At 40.0% G+C, this 22,021-nt stretch overlaps 1 protein-coding gene across 4 annotated transcripts in view; it reads left to right on the forward strand.

Moving 5' to 3' along the window:
• Positions 1-22,021, forward strand: part of PTPRM (protein tyrosine phosphatase receptor type M) — a 787,515-nt gene that overhangs the window by 624,210 nt on the left and 141,284 nt on the right. For 2 of the 4 annotated variants that reach the window (XM_058676819.1, XM_058676821.1), the window contains exons 15-18: positions 12,308-12,459; positions 15,379-15,453; positions 15,708-15,734; positions 20,363-20,550. In XM_058676819.1, coding sequence (XP_058532802.1) covers positions 12,308-12,459; positions 15,379-15,453; positions 15,708-15,734; positions 20,363-20,550 — 442 coding nt within the window. The remainder of the gene's footprint in view (positions 1-12,307; positions 12,460-15,378; positions 15,454-15,707; positions 15,735-20,362; positions 20,551-22,021) is intronic. The other 2 variants (XM_058676820.1, XM_058676822.1) reach the window with 1 other exon arrangement.

The following is a 22,021-nucleotide window of genomic DNA, read 5'->3' on the forward strand; positions in this document are numbered from 1 at the left end:
ATAGCCATTACTATTCTTGGACAGGGAATGCTTAAGAAAGAGGAAAACAGGTGTCTTGTTAAAGCTCCTAGGTAAATAATGCGCATCAGCTGTGTACATAGTCAGACACCTGTTAGCTGAAGATACAATCGGTGGCCGCCAAACTACCTAAGGAAAATGCTTACTAATCAGATTTTCCCTTAAAATTAAACAGTGGGAAATGTTTCCCACCAAACACTCTACTAAGACTTTGAATACTCGGGTATGCTACAGAAAATAGCAGGCTCAATGCATAATATTTTTAATTCTAAAACAGAATCTGTTTAATATACAAGGTTATTGAGCTTAATTTTTCTAATATATAGATTTACTAACCCATGAATTTCATTGGCAGTAAATAACACAGTTGTAAAAATCCACTACTCATTGTAACTCCTCTGAGACAAGATGTTTGTTGATAATTTTGAAGTGATCAGAGGTCATCCTACATATAATTTCAACTTACTTTTTTTAAGAAAAAGAAAGCTAATCATTAACAGATATTTCCTGTTCAACTTGTAAATTTGAGAAATATACTTTTAATAAATTTGAGTCTATCATTTGAGCCTCTTTCATTTGAGATACATATGGTTCTGTGTGAATTTAAGTGTACACATGTACCAAGAGTGAACCTGACAGCTGCTCTCTGAGGGGCTACACGTGGTTCTTTGCTTCTTTTCATCCTTATGTGTCTTCATTAGCACACACCCAGGCTGCCAACAAAACATCTGTGACATCTTTACCCCTACCAGATCGTCTAAAGCAAAAATGTTATCGAAGGGGACGTGTTAGATAAGTCTGTTTCACACTTCTTAGCAGGGCAGGATAAATATAAATCCTTCTCTCTGATTTCTTAAGCAATGCCAGCTTCCTTTTACCTCATCCTGTGGCCAGCAGCTAAACTCCTACGGCAGAGACCCAACAAAGACAAACACCTTACTGTGTCTTAAAATTAAGTCATGATGTTTGTAATAAACATATGCCTGTTAGCTAGTTAGTGAAGAACAGGAAACAGATGGGAGGCGAGTGTCTACTGTGACACTGTGTCTAGAAGTGAGGGACTGAATAGATTTCTGAAGTTATGATGCTATTAGTGATGGCAGAAGAACATGTTGCTTCAGTCAACAACTATAAACTCCCAGGTCGAAGACTAGCCTTCATTTACAGACATAAGCAACTAATAAAATGTGACTAATAATGCCATGACCATTTCAAAGAGAAGATTTTTATCTCTACACAGGAAGCTAGAGCCAAGTGTTTGAAATTCTTCTGTAGTCATGTGACCTCAAAAATATGTCTGCACTGGGCCTCGGTACCTTACTCTGTGAGATAGGAATATTCATTCGGGCTAAGCATTCCTAATCCAGAAATATGAAATCAAAAATGTTGAACATTTTGAGCAGTAGCATGCAGCCACAGATGGAAAATTCCATACTCAATTTCATATGGCAGGTTGCAGCCAAAAATCAAGAGGACTTAAAATATTACCCAAAAACACACCTCCAGGCTTTGTTTATAAGGTATATATGAAACATAAATGTGTTTTATGTTTATGCTTATTCTCCAACCCCAAGATATCTCATTAAGTCTGTACAGATATTCTAGAATTCATTAAAACACAAAACATTTCTGGTCTCAAGTATTATGGATAAGGGATACTTAAATGGCAGTAATTTCCTCACTGGGCCATTATCATAACATATCTGGTTTTTCAGAATCCCTACATACATTTTTCTGTTTTTCATTTTCATTGCAGGTTTCTTGCTGCTGTTGTAGTGCTAGTTCTTTTGAGTTGAAACAATGGTTAGATCACTGTGTTGTTTCCTTGAAAGTTTACTGCTAAAAATGACATTATTAGCCATTCTTACAAGTCTATCTTTGAAGTGAGAGCCCTTATGTCTGTTAGCTTTATTCAGCTGGTTTCTGACCATTTGGTGAAATGTATGCATTTGCTGAGTCAACCAATGGTGATTTCATCCCTACTGTAACCAAAATTTAAAACTTCTTCTCTGTTTCAACTTCTACCCCAACCGTTAATTAACACACTTCGTTATAGAAGCAGGACCACAAATCCTTTTGCCCATTCATTCCCACATTTATAGGTAATTTCCCATAGATATAATGTTTTAACGAAAGATTATTTCTAAATGAAGATACCTTTTTGTTGGGAAACACCTGTTCTTCAAGGCAGTCTTTCTCAGTGACAGTCTTCATGGCAGGATCTATAATAGGATGGGGACAGCTGTGTGTTATAACCCCAGGTGGCACTAAACCAAGATTGGGATGTAGCAGCCATTCTGAGGCTCCCCTGGAGTACTTTACTCTGATTCATAGTGCCCTGTTGGCCTGCTCTGCTCACCAAGGCCACTTCCTCCAGTCTCAGAACTGAAGAGAAGGTGCTGGGGCCCTCCGTCCATTAAGTTCCACTTGTTCTCTTAATTGATAGCTACTTGTCCTGCAGCTCCTCACAGAGCACAAGTCAGTCTTCACCTGACTTTTTATTGATTGATTTACGCATGTCACATCACTAATGTGCCAAGTTTTTTTTTTAACTTTTACCCTCGAAGTATTAGGGGATTATAAGTGTGAAGTGTAACAATCTTTCCTTTCAGTTGAATTTTATCTCCTATTTCTCTCCTTTCCCACCTTCTAGAATAAAACTAGAATTACAAACTAGAATGTTTGTCATCTTAGGGAATTAACTAGTTTGTTAAGATTTATTTATTTTTATTGGAAAGACAAATTTACACATAGAGAGATACAGAGAAAGATCTTTCATCCACTGATTCACACTCTTAAGTGGCTGCAACAACCAGAGCTGAGCCGGTCCAAACCCAGGAGCCACTTCTAGGTTTGCCATGTGGGTTCAGGGTCCTAAGATTTTGGGCCATCCTGCACTGCTTTCCCAGGCTGCAGGCAGGAAGCTGGATTGAATATGCAGCAGCAAGGACACGAACCAGCACACATATGGGATCCCAGTGCTTGAAGGTGGAGGATTAACCAATGTAACCACTGCGCTGGACCTAATGAAGTTTTTATAACTAGTTTTTTCTAAGTAGTATTGAAATTTTATTATAGGTCTTATTTCTAGAACATGTTTAGTCTGCAGCTAAGCTGAACAGAAAATGCAGTTCCCATAAATTCTCTGAAAACTCATACAGACAGCCTTCTGGACTGCTAATAATCCACACCAGAGTAGAACATTTCCTATAATCCATGAGGCCACAGTGAAACATCATTATCCCCTGGCATCCAGAGTTCACATTAGAGTTCACTCTTGGTGCCATATATTCTACAGATCTTGACAACTCCGTAGCAACATTTGTCCTCCTTAACGGTATCCTATGGAATAATCTGACTGCCTGAAAGCCCCTCTGCTCCAGGTATTCATTATTCCCACCACCCAACTCCTAGCAGTTCTTAATGTGTTTATTTTCTTCATAGTCTTGCCACATTCAGAACGTCAGAGAGTTGAAATCACACAGTACATGGCCTTTTCAGGTTGGTTTCCTTCATTTAATAATGTGAGTTTTTTTCCCTCTACGTCCTTTCAGGATATGATAGCTCATTTCCTTTTAGTGTTGAATAACATTTCATCCTGTAGATGTGTCAAGGTTCATTTATTCATTCACTTACTGAGGTACATCTTGGTTTCTTCCAAGTTTGGGCAGGTATGAATCAAGTTTCTGTAAACATCCATGTGCGGTGTTCTCTGTGGAAAGACATTTTCAGCACCTTTGACTCAATATTAAGGAATACAACTGCAAGAGTAAGAATGTGTTATTATTGTAAGAAATGGCCGAACCCTCTTCTAAAATGGCTGTGTCATTTAGCCTCCCTGCTAGCAACAAGAAGAGGTGGTTTCTGCTACTCCACATCTTCCCCCCAATACCAAGTTGTCAGTATTCTGGATTGTGGCCATACTAACCCATGTGTCGTTGTGTCTCGTTGTTGCTTTAATTTCCATTTCACTGATGAAAATGATGTAGAGCATCTTTTCGTTTATTTACTTGCCATCTTCATAGGTTCTTTGGTGAAATACTTGGTAAAGTCTTTGGTCTAGTTTTTAATCCTGTTCGTAGTCCTGTAGAGTTTTTTGCTTTTTGGTTTTTTTTCCTCCCTCTGTAATTTCATGGAAAGGCAAAAACAGAGATATGGGCAGAGAGATCATACATCCACTGGTTTTCTTCCAAAATTTCTGCAGCAAGTGGCGGCTAAGTCAAACCAAAGCTGGACACTGGGATCTATCTCAGTGTTGGTCCTCCCACATGGGTGACACATACTCCACTACTTGAGCCATGAGCAAGTTGCTTTCCAGGGTGTGTGTTAGCTGGATATTGGATTCAGCAAAAGAGCCAGGACTTGCACCTAGGATCCCCAAGGTGTGTTTTAACTACTACATGCCAAATATTCACCACTTGTTATTTTTAGTTCTTTGTATATAATGGATATCAGTCCTTTATTGGATACACTTTTTGAAAATATTTCCTCCTAGATTGTGGCTTAGCTTCTCATTCCTCTACCTTCCTGAGCAGAGATTTTTTTATTTTAATGGGTTCCATCTTCAATTCTTTGTTCCATGGATCAAGCTTTTGGTGTTTTATCAGTGCCATGCAAAGAGCCTGCTGCATTTTCCTTGGGTTATCTATTTAATCATCTTGCTTTGACATTCAGATCTTTCATTCATTTTGAGCTAGTTTCTGTAAAGATTGTTAGGTCTGTGTCCAGATTCATATTTTGTGTGCATGTCTGTTTTAGCACAAGTTGTTGCAAAAACATCTGATTTTGCTCCACTGTGTTATGATCTTTGCTACTTTGTCAAAGACCAGTTGACTGTGTTTTTGTAGGTCTCTTATTGTATTTTCTTTTCTGTCACAGTGATCTGTCTATAATTTGTCAACAAAAGACTTCTCAATCACTATAGCTTTATAAAATGTTCTAGAAAGTGAATAGAGTCAGTGCACCCATGGTATTCTTAATGGTGTTACTTTTTTTCTGGGTTCTTTACCTCTCCATGTATACTTTAGAATTATTTTGATAACTGAAAAGCAAATTGGTTGGATTTTCACTGGGATTGAATTGACTAGAGAGTCAGTTGAGATGAAATTGAGAAGAACTGACGTTCGGACAGTATTGAGCCTCCCATTTATCTAAGCTTTTATTTCTTTCATCAGAATTTTGTAATTTTTTTCACATGAGATGTATTCACTTTATACCTAATGATTTCACATGGAGGTGTGATCAGACTATGTTTTTAGTGACAGATTCCAGTTGTTCATTGCTGGTGTGTAGGAAAGAGATTGACTTCTGCATATTTGCCTTGTATTGCACAACCTTGTTGTAACTGCCTGTGAGTTATAAGCGCTGTTTTTGTGATTGTGATTTTCCAGATAGACAATCATGCCATCTATGAACAAAAGCTGTTCTAGTCCTTCCTTATCTCTGTGTTTTTAATTTCCTCTTCTTTCCTGTTGCATTACCTAGGAGTTCCAATAGGATATTGGAAAGAGACAAAGCATGCTCCTAGTATTCCTGAGCTCAATGAACAAGCTCTTAGTTTCTCAACATTATGGAAAATATTAGCCATAGGGATTTGGTAGATGTTCTTTATCAAGCTGAAGAAGTTTCCCTCTATTCCTGGTATACTAAAAATTTTATCATATGGTTAAAATTTCATACATTTTTATAAGTTGTATACATTTTATAAATCATATACAATTTTTATCAAATCTGGGTGTCATATTTTGTCAGAGGCTTTTCCTGCATCTATTTTTTTTTCTTCAGCAGCTGGTAGATACGGGGTATCACACATGTGAGTCTCTATTGCTGAACAAGCTTGCGTCCTTGAAATAAATCTCACCTGACTGTGATGTTTAATTATTTCTATAAATTGTTGAATTCAACTTACCAAAATTGTGTTGAAGATTTTGGCACTATGTTCATGACAGATAGTCGGTTAGTTTTTCTCACAATATGTTGTCTGATTTTTGTAGGATTGATAGAATGAATTAGCAACTATTCCTTGGGTTTATGGAAGCTGTTGCATAGAATCACACGATGTCATCCTTGAACATTTGGCAAAATTCAGCAGCAAACTCATCTAAACAAGTTCAGAGGGTTGTTAAGTTACCGATTTGCTTTCTTAAAAAAAAATGAAGCATATTCAAATGGCTTATATCTTCTGTGAGCTTTGGTAATTTATATCTTTCAAAGAATTGGTCCATTTCATCTAAGAGTATCAAATTTGTAGGCATAGATTGTTCACAAGTATGATTAACCTTTTAGTGATCATGGAATCTGTAATGAAATTCACTCTTGAATTTCTGATAGTGGTAATTTGTGTTTTCTCTCCCCACCCCCCCTTTTTTTTTTTTTTTTTTTTTTTTGGTCTGGCTAGAGGCTCATCAATTTTATTGGTCTTTCTGAAGAACAAATTTTGGGTTTTGTTTTTTGTTTTTCTATCATTTTCTTGTTTTCCAGTTCATTGATTTCTGCACTAATGTTGTATTATTTCATTTTCCTCTCTTCCCTTTAGATTTAATTTGATATTCTTTCCCCAACTCCTCATACAGAAGCTGTATTATTGATTTTAGACCTTTCGTGTTTTCTAATGTGTGCATTCAGTGCTATAAATCTCCCTTTAACCACCCTTTTGCTGCATCTTACAAATTTTGATAAATGATCCTTTCATTTTGATTTAGTTTAAAACACTTTTTATGTTTCTCTTGAGATTTCTTTTTTGTTCTGTGTGTTATTAAAGTGTGTTGTTTATCTTCAAGTGTTTGGGGATTTTCAGCTCTTTCTGTTACTAAAATTCTGGTTTAATTTCATTGTCACCTGAGACAATTCATTGTATGATTTGCTATTTTAGATGCTTTTAGGGATGTGTTATATGGTTCCCAATGCAGTATATTCTGGTGAATACTCTCTGTGACCTAGAGAAGACTCTGTATTCTGCTGCTGTTGGATAAATATCCTGCAAATGCCAGTTACATGCAGCTGACGGTGCTGCTGAGTTCTAGCTATGTCCTTATTGATTTTTGGCAACAAGCTCCCTCCACTAGAAGTGTCCATTACTGATAGAAAAGTTTCAAAATCACCAACTACTGTAATGGATCCATCTATTTCTTCTTGAGAATTGGCCACTTTTTTTGCCTGGTGTATTTCAGTGTTCTGTTATTGGTGCTGAATTTTAAAAGACATCTTTGAGTATTAATCCTTGTATCATTATATAATGTCCCTCTGTGTCCCAATAATTCTTCTTGAAGTCCTCTGTCTAAATTTAATACAGACTTTCCCAGCTTTCATTTGATTAGTGTGGGCATGGCACAACTTCTGCCTCTAATTTCACTGTGTGTATCTTCATAGTAACTTTCCTATGGATACATTACAGTTGGGTTTTATCTTTGGATCTGCTCTGATAGTATCTGATTTTTAATTTGTCTTTATGTAATATATTAAGTTGTTATTTATACATTAATTATATAGTTGCACTTTTATCTATTTTATTTTTGCTATTTCTTTCCATATTCTTTTTTCATTATTATTTTTGTCTCCTATCCTTTTTCTGCCTTTTATAGTTTTCATTGATTGTTTTATATACCACATTCTTGCTTTTCCTCGATTTTTAAAAAAAATTTCTCAGTGGTTTTTCTAGACATTGCAATATAGATTTAAAGCTATTCCACGTACATCCTTCATCAACCCTGTAACATTTCATAGATAATTCAGCTTTTCATCATAAGAAAACACTCACTTTCCTGTCTTATATCACTTGTCTCATTCATTTCATTTATTGTACGGAAGCTGTAATCATCAAATATTTTGTTAGACTTATGATTTTGAACAAATATCTAATACTTAATAAATGTTTTAATTTTATCATCACTGACTTCTTCTTTAATGTAATTCCTTTCTTGTATATAACTGAAATTTTAAAAATATTTTAAATGTCTACCCTTGCCCCTCTATTGGCAAGATGTTCTGTCCCTCTTATTTTTTTCTGTTTGTCCTTGCTCTTTGGTTCTCTGCAGTTGAGATATGACATGCCTACACATGATTAGGAGCGTTTATTCTGATTGCTATTCTCTGGGTTTCCTGGTGGCATGGTTTGCTTTCTGAGATTTCTTTGAGGAAACAGTCTTTATTCCTTCATGTATATTCTCTGGTCTTTCCTACTTCCTCTAGGAGCCCCACTACGCATATGTACATCATAGTAGTTGTCCCATAGGTTTTGGATTTTTTATTTTTTATTCAGTCTTTGTGATTTTCAGGTTGGGAAGCAATGGCTGCTGTGGATGTAGGACATGGGGCTGGGCTTACTTCAGACCCAACACGTCACCCCTGCCTCAGTCGGGAACCAGAAAGGGCCGCAGGAGCCAGACACACGTCATTGGACTAGCAGGGCTCCAGCCGATCAATGATGAACCTAGGCCGACATTCCTCACCTAATTAGGACTTTTTTCTTGTTTGTTTTTACAAGCTCCATTCTTTCATTGTGGCCTTTGATTTTTCATGGTCCATTTGAGGATTTTAAATAGAAAACTCAGCATTCTTTCTATTGCTGAGGGCCTTCAGAATTCATATGTACAAGTTCACAATTTGGAAATTTAAATATTTCAGACAAACCATTTGTTCAGACATCAAAATGAGAAATAAGTTTATTGATGTCTTAAGTAAAGCTGTAAGAAAAATTGTTTTAATTTTAGTATTTTCTCCTCCATTGGAGACCATCTCATCTCATTTAGATCACAAAGATTTTCTGATAGTTTTTAATTGCAAAACAAGTACAGATGTGAGATACACTGTTCCAGCTTGATTCAGGATCACAATGGTTATTATGGATCTTTTTGATCCCATATGAATTTTATGATTACTTTTGCTAATTCTGTAAAACATACCATTAGCATTTTGATAAGGATTTCATTGAGTCTATGGATTGGTTTAAGTGTAGTATTGCCATGTTAATGATGTAATTATTTCAATTGAGCATGGACTATCTTCCCATTTTTTGTGTCCTTGTATAAGTCTTTCTTCAATGTTGCATAATTTTCATCGTAGAGATCCTTGGTTAAACTTATTTCCAATTCTGTTCAAAATACCTAGTTTTAAAACATACTACAAAGCTATAGCAATTAAAACAGCATTGTACCAACATAACAATTTGTATATATATCAACTAAAGAGAGAGAACCCATCAGTTAATCCACATGCAGAGAGACAACTGATCTTTTACAAAGGTGCCAAGAACACCTATTGACAAAACAGTTCACTTTTTAATATGTGGTTCTGGAATACTGGGTGCATGCATTTAGAAGGATGATATTAGATCCCTACTTCTTACCTTATATGCAAATAAACTCAAGATTTATCAAAGACCAAAATGTAAAGTGTGAAACTCTGAGATTGTAGAAGGAGCCAAGCTGTAGGAGAAATACTTTAGGACATTGGGATAGGTGATAATTTCTTGGATAAGATCCCGGAAGTAAAGTCCATAAAAGTAAACCTAGACAAATAGTTCAACAACAATAAAACTGGTTCAGTTAATGGGGCAAAGGACTGGTACAGACAATTTTTAAAAGAAGAACCACACGTGGCACACAATATTTTATTTTTTATTTTGAAATTTGAACTAGTTGATAACACTTGAAAATTAAGATGTGACATAAAATCTGGATTTCTAAGGATTCTCCTCAAACTTGCAGTGACAGAGGCATCAGTGTATAGAAGCTATGTCATTGCTTGTCCCTTTTTCCTGAGGTCTCCAGCACTGTCTTGTGTCTCACATGGCATTTTTCACTTAAATTACCTGGCTGATACCAGTGAGACGATTGCATTTGGGACATCTGTTGAACAAAGTGTAACAGGCTAAAGCAGTAAGGTTAAAGATTAAAGCAGGAAGACTTGCTGAGGATGCTGGAAGCCACATGTTGAAGGAGGTTCATGGACATAAAGTATTTGTGTGATGGTTATAACCACAGGTTGTTCCCTTAACTAGATCTCTCTTTGAATTGAGCATGGTCTCAAAAGTCCCAAATGGAATTGTCAAATGGCTAGGGGCCATCAGCAATGAAATGCTCAGTGGGGCATCTTTGAAATGAGTTCCTGCATATGAAGGTGTAGGAAGGAGAAAGATGTTTTCCCACAGAAGCCTGGTGTTCTGTAAGTGGTACATCTCCTTTACTTTCCAGAACAACAGCAGCAGCAGTGCAAGATGAGCATGGGTGGGCGTTTCCTAATCTGTAGCACTGGAGGAGTTCAGGCAGGAAGCCTGGGGAAGCTTGGGGAGGCTGGGCTGTCCCTGCCAGAACTGCTCGTGAGAGCCATGAGGCCCAAACCCACTCTCACGCCGGCATGGCTGCTGAGGACTGAGAGCCCTTCTGGTCAGGTCTGTATGTGGCAAGAGGAACAGGCCACTGGGGACCCAAGGGGCCACACTGACTAGCCTCTCCATGTCTTCACTTTGCACTGCATAAATTGTTATTAATGGCGTTCTCCATTTAAAACTGTATCTGCATTCCAACAACTTGAGCAATAAAGGGCGCAACTTATTAATGAAACCCTTCTGCCTTCAAAGTATGAAATTAGAAGATGATTATAACTACAGGCAAGAAAGCATTTGGATTATGTGTCATTTGGAAATGATAATAAAGATTACCCATATGGTCTAATGTTTCAGTGCCTCCGCTGCATTAAGCAATGGCCCAATACGGGTGCAATTTTGATTATGTGGCTCGTTTTCAGTTCTTCTGTGTCCTAGGTCAATCAATGTCAAGATGATTTACTGGGAATAGCTGCTACTTTCTTTTGGGAATTGCTTAATGGTGGTTGGGCAGAATTTGAGATTTAAGACCCAGTTATTTTGGTATGATGGTGTTATGTTCTTCTTAACCCTTTCTTCCATCTCCTTCAGCTTCCCTAATTCTATGCTTGTTTGTCTTGGGTGCATAAAACAACGTCTGCTGGGAAGACAGATAAAATGGGTTTTATCTGCTTATTTATGTTGGTTTCCCTCAGGTTCTTATAGCTCTCGTGTAGGCATCTGTCATTTTCTGTTTATGAGTTTTTCGTGGTCAGAGAGCAGCATCAATCCATGTCAGCATAACAGTTGGACATTTCTCTGCCTTCTTCCACAGAAGGAAGGGGCAGGGAGGACGTCATCATGCTAAATGTTCCAGAGATGCCGGCTTCTTGACTCTATAGGGATTTGTCAGCCTTAATGGGGGAACTATTTGGGGCTGACTTGGGATTTGGCCAAGTGTCACAGCCTTCTGAGGATTCCTGGCATGTCCCTCCTGTGTTTCAGGCCTGAGCTCTGCTGTCCTTAGGGAGCTGGGAGTCAAAGCCTGCTTCTTTATGCACAAACTCCAGTTATGCTCTCTTCACTCATTGCCTAATTATGTTCTTTACTCTTGTCATGTACCTTCTAGATCCATTCTTGGATTTCTGATGGTGCCCAGCTCATGGGGCTTCCATCAAATTTAAGATGATGTGAAGTGATATGTTTTAATTGGGAACTGCACTTCAGGTCCTGGATTTTAATTTTCTTCCCCTGGGACCAATACTGTGTGCAGTCCAGTCCCCTGTGGGGCTAGTGGGCCAAGCAGCAAGATGATCACAAGGACAATAGCCATAGCTCCTCAGTGTGCTGTGCTGCCAAGCTGTGAATTCTGGTAGGTTCGAAGCATCACCCCTTCTCCTGAGGCAGCTCTGATTCTATTCTTGTTTGTCTTAGATGCGTAGAACAAGCTCTGATAGTAAGAAACATAAAACTTGGCTTTATCTGTTTGTGTTAGTGTCCCTTAGGTCTTTATGAAATATCAACATTGATTTATAATATCTCTAACTTGCGTTGACTTTATTACAACAGAAACCCAAGGTCAAGTCAAGAAGCATCTGTATTTCAACGTTGCCTGGCAAATACTTACCAGAGGAAATCTTCTCTTTAGTGTTTTATGTGGAAATATCCACAATTATTGAGTAAAAGTTTCCTAACTCTGGGAACACTTTAGTAATCAGGTGGATGAGTGTGTTCTGCTAGAATCACTGGCCATTGTAATTTAGATTGTAAAAACACTGTTTTTCTCGTACCACATAAATATCATGGTTTCCTTGAGAACAGGCAGTAGGGGTTTTTCGTCCCTGAGCCTGCAGCTTCACCAGGTAGCCAATAGAAAGCACCAGAAGTCAATGGTTGAATGCGTATCATTCTGAACATTGATCAGTGTACGTGCAAAGGCCCCTTTTGCATTCCCATGCATACCTACATGATTGACTTCTCTGTCCTAAGGAAACTAGCCAAGAAGCGGAAGGAGACAATGAGCAGCACCCGGCAGGAGATGACCGTGATGGTGAACTCCATGGACAAAAGCTATGCTGAGCAAGGCACCAACTGCGACGAGGCCTTCTCGTTCATGGACACGCACAATCTGAATGGGAGGTGTAAGTGCACAGAGTACCGGGCTGTCCATGCTTCTCTCTGACTTTCCAGGATTCTGTGTAGCGCTGGGTGATTAAAAAGCACAGTGACTTCCTAGAGAGTTCTTAAGCCCTGTTGAATTGTGCAGTTACTTTAAGTGATCCTCAAAAACTTCTTCATGCACCGTGGGTTGCTTAGCAATGATTCTGCTCCAAGGGTGATAGGCCCAGATTGGAGAGCACGGGAAATCACGCTCAAGTTCAGACGTTGGGAGCACTGCCTTGAAGCCCTCCATTTACTTCAGCGGGCGAGGCACCTGCTTCTCATCATCTCCTTTGCTGTTTAGATCCCATTTGTAAGCAAGCCAGGTGTAGAATTACCCAAGGGAAGCCTGTTATAAAACAGTTTGCTAAATGGCAGTAACAAGTTAATTGTTTATTTGTTTAGCAGACAGGTTCAGCCTTGATTATATGGCTATGAATGGCAATTAATAAATTAAACTGCGTTTCAACTCCCCAAGTCTTACCACTTCACACCAGGTGGGTAAACCGAAAGTGGCTAATACCTTCCGCCCACTACACCTGTGCTCCAGGTAGAACAGCGTTATTTTAGGAAGCTGACAATTAGACTGACTGTACGAAGTACAAAAGGAGCCATTGCTCTCCAGAGACCAGAGGGATCTCCCATCATAGCTGTGCTCTGGCTCAGGAGTCACTAAGTTCAAGGTTGGGAGGCTTTTTTACTCTTTTGACTGATCTGCCATCAGGCATTATTTTGTGCCTCTCCTAATAAATACAACGGGGGTGGGGGGATGTTTTTTCATTCTCCTCCTAGTTTGTTTTTATTTTGCTTTATTTTTTCGTTTGAGAGGCTGAGACAGACAGCAAGAGCTCCATCTACCGCTTCACTTCCCAGATACTCGCATTGACTACTGCTGGGAGCCAGAAACTTGACCCAAGCCTCTGACATAAGTGACAGGGGCCCAAACACTTGAGCCATCAGTTGCTGCCTCCCAGAGTGCCCCTGAGCAGGGAGCTGCAGTCAGGGGCGCAGGCAGAACTCGGCCTTTTGCAGGCTCCTAAGGGAGTGCTTGTCCCAAGTGGCAGCATTACAGCTGAGCCAAGCAACCCCCGCCCCCGCCCCTCCCCCATAGGATCTGTGAGAAGTTCTCATGGCCTCTCATCCCTTGGCAGTGACCCTGATGCTAATCCTCAGCATAACGCTCTCTTAATACCTGTAAAACATGAGATCCCCACACCTATTTATAAGCATTTAAAACTAACCATGAAAATGTGTATCAGAGCAGAGAATAATCTGTCCGCAAAGCAAGTATGAACTGTGCCATCAACTGTAACATGCTATAAAAAGAAATGTCTTTTTATACTAAATGTTTTTAAATATTTTAGCAAAAAGATAAAAGCAGCAGTGATTTTATATCTGCTTTGCATATTGTTGCCAACCACATACAATGTCTAATGTAATGAGGAGGCTTCCCTGGCCCTTACATATTTTATAGATACTCTTGTTGTTCTTGTTCTTGATTTTATCAGTTACTCTTTTTTTTTTCCTGCTGGCAGCCTACCAGAAACATGAACTTCTCTATTATAGAAAAAAATCTTATAAGTGGCAGGCAGGCTGAGTTCTGGGTTCTGGTTCTGTTTTGTATCAAGGCTGCACTTCATTTTATTTTTTAGATTTATTTTTTATCTGAAAGGCAGATCAAATTTACCGAGGAGACAGAGGAAAAGATCTTCTCTCTGCTGGTTCACTCCCCAAGTGGGTGCAGTGTCTGGAGGTGAGCTGATCCAAAGCCAAGAGCCTCTTTCAGGTTTCCCATGTGGCTCCAGAGTCCCAGGGCTTTGGGCTATCCTCTGCTGCTCTGAAGTGGTGCAGCTGGGACATGAAATAGTTCCCACATGGGATACAGGTGCTTGCAGGCAGAAGACTAGCCAGTTGAACCATTGCATCAGCCTCCAGTTCTACACTTGAATAATACAGAGGTCAACGCAGTGTTCTAAAGGAAAGAAATTAAAGCATGTTAATGGGTCATCTGGATCATTACAGATTGGGATATGTACAGGGATTGGGAAGTACTACCTATCAGCATGGTGATGTAATTGCATGGCAGTGTTCCGATCAAGAACTCAGCATGAAACAAATGATGTAACTACTGCAGAAGAGTGAAGTGTTAAGCTTTGGGTTAAGCACTTGAGTATTCAAATCCTTACTTTTAATGAAATGAAAGTGTTTTGAAAACATCAGTCAATTAAGATGTTGAAGAGATTTAGCAGACTGCTTTAAGCATAGGAAATATCCATGTTTAATGAAATCAGACAAATAGGATAGAACTCTTAATAATGAGAAGAAAGATAAAACATAATAGCATTGAGTGTATCAGAGGAATATTTCCAAAAAAATTAAAAAGTAAGCCTTTTTGTAAGATTTTAAAGGCTAAGAAACCAATGGAAGTATGCACTCTCACTTTGAATGTTAAATGTGAGGAATATCACTCTTAGTTTTCACAAGCCAGGTCAAGGAAGAAGGGAAAATATTTAGCAAGGCTCAAGTACATTAGCATTCAGAATATTCTCCAAAAGGCATAAGTAAAGAAAGTGCTTCTGCTTTTCTTTGTAAAACACAGCTTGCTGTGGTCAAAGGGCAAGCAAAGGCTAGACATCCAGCCAGGAGTTTGATCCATTTCTGTATTCAAAGTGGTGGCCCTGGCTGTGGGGTGTTCTCTCATTGTCCAGTAGGAGAAAGCTGCTGCTGGGAAAAGGCCAAGCCACCACCCAGAAACCGTGGAGAATGGCGGTGTTTGCCGCGTAGCTTTCGGAGAATCTTGGCAATGCCTTCACCTCAAGAGCCCACACACGTGTGGCACCACCCTGTGTCTGTGGGCATCAACTTCCACAGTTGCTGACCAGCCTTTCTTTCATTTACAGCCGTGTCCTCACCCTCGTCGTTTACGATGAAAACCAACACTCTGAGCACATCGGTGCCTAATTCCTATTACCCAGGTAACGGGCCCTTCTGTGGTTCCCTTTTTTCACCAGCATCACGCAACCCCACAGCGCTCTCACGCAACCCCACAGCGCTCTCACACAACCCCACAGCACTCGCCACAGAGCTCGGGAGCTTGATCTGTTGGCTGTGTCGTAACCCAAGGCTTTCTGTGGCTTGCTAATGGGAGACTGGGGGGCCTACCATCAGTCATTTACTGTTCTTTCTCTTTTTACTTTCTCTGCATTGCCCTGCTTACGATGTATGACAGACCCATTTGTGCCAACTGCAATTTTAGGTGAGAACATTTCCCTTTACCATAGTCTATTGCAGGAGGAACATAGAAAGCCAGTGCCACTCTGTAGGAGACTGGAGTTTTAATTTTGGGCGCTTGGGGATTATAACGGAAAAGGGGCGGCGGTGGGGAGGAGTGGAGGAGGCTTGGGAGGGTGGGGGCAGAGGATGAAGACTTCCTAAAAGAGTATGCATGTATGTTGGGGACAACACCCCAAGGCTCCAAGGGACAAGCCCAGCTCCAGTATTCTCCCTTTCTGGGTTCAAAATCCAAACACAGACATTATGTCTGGAACCGGGGGAAAAACCAAATTATCACCGCTCAGCTATGTACTTCCAAAAGCTGAATGCTGTCCAGTGTGATATGATAGTCATTAAAGTGAAAATAGCTTCTTATTTTCACTTACCTCTAAGCACCAAGGACTTCAGTGTCAAAAGAGCATCTTTCTAATTATGCCAAGTGTGCGGCAGAAAAATGATCACAATAGAGTTTGGATCTCCTCCCCACCCTAGGAGCCCCTAGGGTGTCTGCCACCCAGCGTTGTGGAGTGTCTGTCATGCAGTGGAATTGCAAAGGAGCTGATGTTCTGAGCGGCGCAATGACAAGAAGGCACTTCATGATCATACAATTTATTATGTGTCAAATGTCACGAGCAATGCACTAAAATGTGAGCCCAGTGGGGCAGAATTCATTTAAAGTATGAAATATTCCCAGCAGGGGGTTACAGAAAAAAAATCCTGTTTGTCCAATGTAAGAAGGGTGAGGAGAAATGGCATTACCTGGCTGTGATAACCACACAAGCATGTGCTGCTGTTGCATTTGAGACGCATAAATAACCCAAGTCTATCACGGCTGTGTTCTCTTTCTACTACTAACCTTACCGAAAAGGAGCACAACAAAAACGACTTCCAGGTATATAACAATTCATCGTAGCCAGAGTTCCATCCTCAGCTGTTTGACTTCCTCTTCCTGATTCTGTTTATAAGGGTTGATCTCTTTGCAATATAATTTTTCCCCCTGTGCTTCTCTTTTCTCAAAGTTGTTAAGGTGTTTGTATAGAGGGCAATTTGTATTTTCCTTAGTTTTCTCTGGGCTTAAGCAAGTTTGTTGCTTGAGAAAACAAATGAGCTAAGACAGGAATGTAAGAGTAGATATAAACTCGAATTTGAGAGTTTTGCACCATCTTGAGGACTAACTTACAAAGCCCATGAAAGTCAGCTCCTCATCTTGCCTTTTACCACCTGTAAGGGAGAGAAAACTCCAGTTTTATTGTTTGGGTAATTGGGCGACACGGTCTAGTTCTAGGTACCCAAAGGATGTAATTTGCGTGAATGTAAATTACAGAATCTTGTGGTAGATGGAGATCTATGATTTCTTTGAATGTGGGGGCAGTCATTCCCAGGCTCCTCTGCTGATGATCCTGACCTTGGCAGAATTGCAGATAGGGAGGGGCTGAGATGTGCAGTAGCAGAGTGAAGAAATGATCAAACTTCACAGCAGAGCTGAGATAAGCTTATGCGGCAGCTGTCGCTTTTTTGGGAAGTTGCTGCTTTGTTATGAATGCTCAGGACATCCTTTAAAGTTAGTTATGCTTCTCAAAGGAAGAGAGACTCAGGTGAACAGACAGTGCAAGTAGCAGAAGGGACGGACATCAGGAAAATGCCAACCATATGTACAAATACCTCTTGTCACATTTAGGTTGGTTATGAACCAAAGTCGTCAAAGTAATACTTGAGAACTATGTTCCGTACAAGATACTGGCTACAGACCAGCTGCTACATATTGCATCATAAGGACTTGGGGAGGTTATCACTGGAGACCATGGAGTCCAGACAAGCTGTGTATCTACTCTGGCCCAGACAGTAGCAGTCAAAATTTACGTTAAGACAAAAAAAAAAAAAAAAAAAAAAAAGAATGCTGTGTTGGGAGCCAGAGCCTCGGAAATATTAAATTCTCTGATACCTTCGTCTTTTATCCGCACATGTTAACATGTCCAGCCCTAACAGTTTAAAGTTTCTTATTATTTCATTTGCTTACAAAAATCAATGGGTAGATGGGTGGGACCTCTCCCATATCAAAAAGTACAACATTAATTTCAAATCAGGTCATTTCAGCCAGCTCATTAAAAATTTAGGATGTCATTACAACATGTAGGTAGAATTAATTTTCAATTTGTACAAAACTATCAGAACTATGAACATCAAGCGTTATTGCTGATTTTGTCTTCAGTATTATTTTTAATTTATCAATCTTGGTGATTTTTGACAAATATTGAAAACTAATGACAAATATTGAAAACTAATGACAAATATGTTTTTAGTCATATTTGTTACAAAGGAAATCACTCACTGTACTGGAATTAAGAATTTCTAACAGTTGAGGTGACCCAATTTCATAACACATATTGCATAGGAAACCTATTCCCTCTTCAGTATGTACCTAACAGCAGCCTCTTCCTAGATGGGTTGGGTGGTATGTAAATGTATTCTGACATGTTCCACATCAGTAATGAGGCCAAAGTCTGATCATGTAGTGTGAGAGGATCATGTGCAACAGGGAGAGTAGTTGTAGCTCTGTGGATTTAAAACTTCTAAAAATACCCTGACCTGGAAGCTGAGTGTCACCAGCTGCTGGTATATCCAAGTGAAAGGCCCAGATCATTTAAGGGAACTAAAGAAGGTCATCCCCCAATGGAGAACATATTAATTATGTTCATCCCACAAGGAACAAAACTGAGAGAATGAGAGAGGCACAGAGGGGAAACTAATTATTGTTCCATTTATTTTAGCCTGAAGAACAAGGCTTCCTGCTGGAGCGACTGAACACTCCAGGAATTCAATGCTTCAGCAGGGATCCTGGATCCCCAGTCTACAAGCCTGGCCATTGCCAGCATGTAAATCTGATGGGACAATTCCCAGGTTGATTTGTGACTGTTAAAATGGAAACCTATGAGTTGCAGAATTTCAAAGCAAATCCAAATGAGAACAATCATAAGGTCAACTTACCACCCTTTTTTTATTTTGTCTTTGTGTCTTTAGCCACCTTGTAGTGATCCAGGTGCCATTTCAGCAAAGCAACATAGCTACACACTTGTGTACCACCTTTCATACCATGCATCTCAGGTGCTTTGCAGTACAGACAGGAGGGAGGTTCCAAAACCAGGCCCTGCTCACCAAGCACCCCAGCATCCAGTTGCCTTTGGAGCTGGACCTCTCGGCTTAAAAATCTTAAAAAGCATAAGAGCTGAATTCCCTTTTGAAAAATAACTTGATAGTTTGGAAAGAAAATTGAACATAGCCGTTCCTATGTGTGTTAATTCTTTATACCTGAAATCAGTATTTGGTAAAGATTCTCATTTTAAGTGAATTTAGCTCTATATTTTACAAGGATGTCCATCCTCAATCATAAGACAGCTAAAGGGATTCAGCATTACAACGAACTAACCTGTAGAATGTGGAATTCTTAATCCAATAATGCTTTCCCACATAAAACATTTTTGATGGTTACCATTTCTGCAGTTCAGTCATCTAATTTACTAGTAGTCTGCCACGAAAACACAGCCTCTTTAGGCTTATTTAACTAAATTTTGACATTAATTTTTGGCACAATTTGGTGGACTTGTTCAAGAAATTTAAGCAAGAACGTGTGTTGAATACAAATAAGCCTTATGCAGTTATTACATGGTTGGGTGGGGTGAAATTCAATTATGATGCTAATCTTTACCTCTTTGTTATTGAGTGTTCAAATTTAACCCCTCCATCCCCACATGGTGGGAGATCTGAGGTTTTGTCCTCTGACCACTTCTGAATAGAAAACTGTAGACTTACAACACAATATGAAAGCTACCTGTAATGATTCACACAGTACTATTGCTTATGCCCTGTTTCCTTTTTCTCCTCCTCTTTTCTCCTGATATGTATCTTCTTAAAAGTGCCAATAAATGGTAAGTGCCCTGATTCCCCACGGAAAGGACGCGGAGGGAGTGGGAGTGTGTGTCGAACGTGTAGGTTCTGAGGAAGCCAGCTGGGGCCATCCAGTGCTGGCCTGCATGTCCATGCTTGTAGAACATTCCATGTTTGCTGTGTCAGTCCACACTATTTTGCCAGCCTTTCTGATACCAAAGCATGCAAAGTGGTTCATCCAAACCTTATTCCCAAAGTTCTTTTATTTGTGCGCTCCTCTTGGAGTTCCACATTTCCATTTGCCAGCTTTCTAAGCCAACCCATTTTGTGCACTTTTATTTTGCTCATAGAACATTTGTAGAGTGTCTTTATCTCATCATGAAAACTGGTGATCTAAGGTTTAGAGGACCCAAAACCAGTTTTGTAGCAGGTCTCAATGAAGTTTCAGATTGAAACTTCTACAAACTTGTGCACCGAGAGGCTAAAAAGGTTTAGTGAAAGTCATATATCGTTTGGACTGCTTTGTAAAAACAAAGATTTCTGCCTCATTCCTGTGATATTGCCAACCCCATTGAAATCTCTAAACATTTAACTTTTCTTTTTTACCGAGTCATCATAAGGATACTGTAACCGTAGGCTGGGGGATGTTTGCGGCGGCCAGCTCTGTAGCATTCTGGGTGATCCTGATGCGACCTCGCCTTCACTTGCACCACGCTCTTCTTTCCCCAGATGAAACCCACACAATGGCCAGTGATACCAGCAGCCTGGTGCAGTCCCACACCTACAAGAAGCGAGAGCAGACAGATGTGCCCTACCAGACCGGCCAGCTTCACCCCGCCATCCGGGTGGCAGACCTCCTTCAGCACATCACGCAGATGAAGTGTGCCGAGGGCTACGGCTTCAAGGAAGAGTATGAGGTGAGCACGAGCTCCTTGTTGGGCTCCTTCCACAGCTCCTCGCTGGGCAGCAGACCTGGTACTGTGCTCCCCTGGAGACTTGCTGTTCTTTTGCCTGTGTGTCCATGACCCCTGATGCCAGTGACTGTGACCAAGAGGTCCGCTCCTGCACGTTGCATGCAAAAGGTTCAGGTTTCCACTTTGTACCATTTTCTGCATGAATGTGCAATGAAGTTAGAAGACCACTAGCCTCAATTCCTCTTTCTTGATCACCTTCCTGGGCATTTCATGTTGTTAAATATGATGTGAAATCCCAATAATTTTATAGTAGTTGTCTCAGGAAGAAACTGTTCACTTAAAGCAATTATGGACCAATCAGGGATGGCATGCAATGGAAAATTAGCAATAAAGAGATTGGCTACTGTCACAGCTGTGACAGCTGTTATTGTTATGCCAGCCCAGAGAGCTGGCCGCTGTCCTGGGCCCTTGCATGGACAGCTCTCACAAGTCTTTCCTGGAATGGTGACATCCTTCAACCCTATGGAAAATGTAAGGCTTACTCCTGTTAGCCTCCGCCATCAGCTGTTTCTGTTGGAAGGTCATTCAAGAACTGAGGCTTGACCAAGCCTAATTCAGAGAAGCTTGCCACCACTTGAGGGGGTGAGTGTATGAGAGGGGGAGGATAAAAAGCAGCTTCAAATACTTTAACGATTAAGTAGCATATGTAGAATAATAATAGAATTGTTACAGGTAAGTAGCTGTTTAAATCTTAGGATGTGTTGCTGGTTCTCTGTGTACCTAACTAGCTCATGGTTAGGAAGCAGCAGTCTAAACTCTGAGTATTTTTCAAATCGGTTTTCTTTAGCCTCTCTTGTAGCATGTGAGTTTCCAACTCTGTGTCTGTCCTTGTGGGAACACTCATCATTTTCATTTTATGCCCCAGATGCTGCATTGTCTTGGGTCTAGCCCTCTTTCCAAGCATAATCATCCAGTGTTCCTTAAGGCAACCAGTGAACACATGATCCCCACGTTGGCCTTGCCACTGCTGTGCTTCTAAGAGCAAGTCATTGGTCCCAAGCAGCCAAATAGACATGTTTTCTCTGCTAACTTGTGCGTCCTGGTGCCTTGCCAATGACCTCAGCTAGGAAGACTGCAAAGCCAAGGAAACAGATCCAAACCATGCCCCGTGGGCTGGTTTTCAGTCCAGAGGATATTTTCAAATGAAGTTCTGCATTTTAATAAGCCTGAAATTCTTGGATTTACCTTTAGCCGTTCAATGTATAATTCAGTGAAATTGACTGCCTTTGCATATTTCCTCATGCACTTTTAAAGGCTAGCTTAGGAATTAATAGGATTAAGAGTAAGACTTCCAAAAGCATTAATATCTTATGAAAGACAAAATTAGGTTATTGAGAGAATATAAGCCTAATGAATAGGAATGATGTTTTAGTTCTATCCAATTCTGAATGCAGATATAGCTCAAATGTTTATT

Source organism: Ochotona princeps, chromosome 18 (assembly GCF_030435755.1).
Source record: "Ochotona princeps isolate mOchPri1 chromosome 18, mOchPri1.hap1, whole genome shotgun sequence".
NCBI classification, from domain to species: Eukaryota; Metazoa; Chordata; class Mammalia; order Lagomorpha; family Ochotonidae; genus Ochotona; species Ochotona princeps.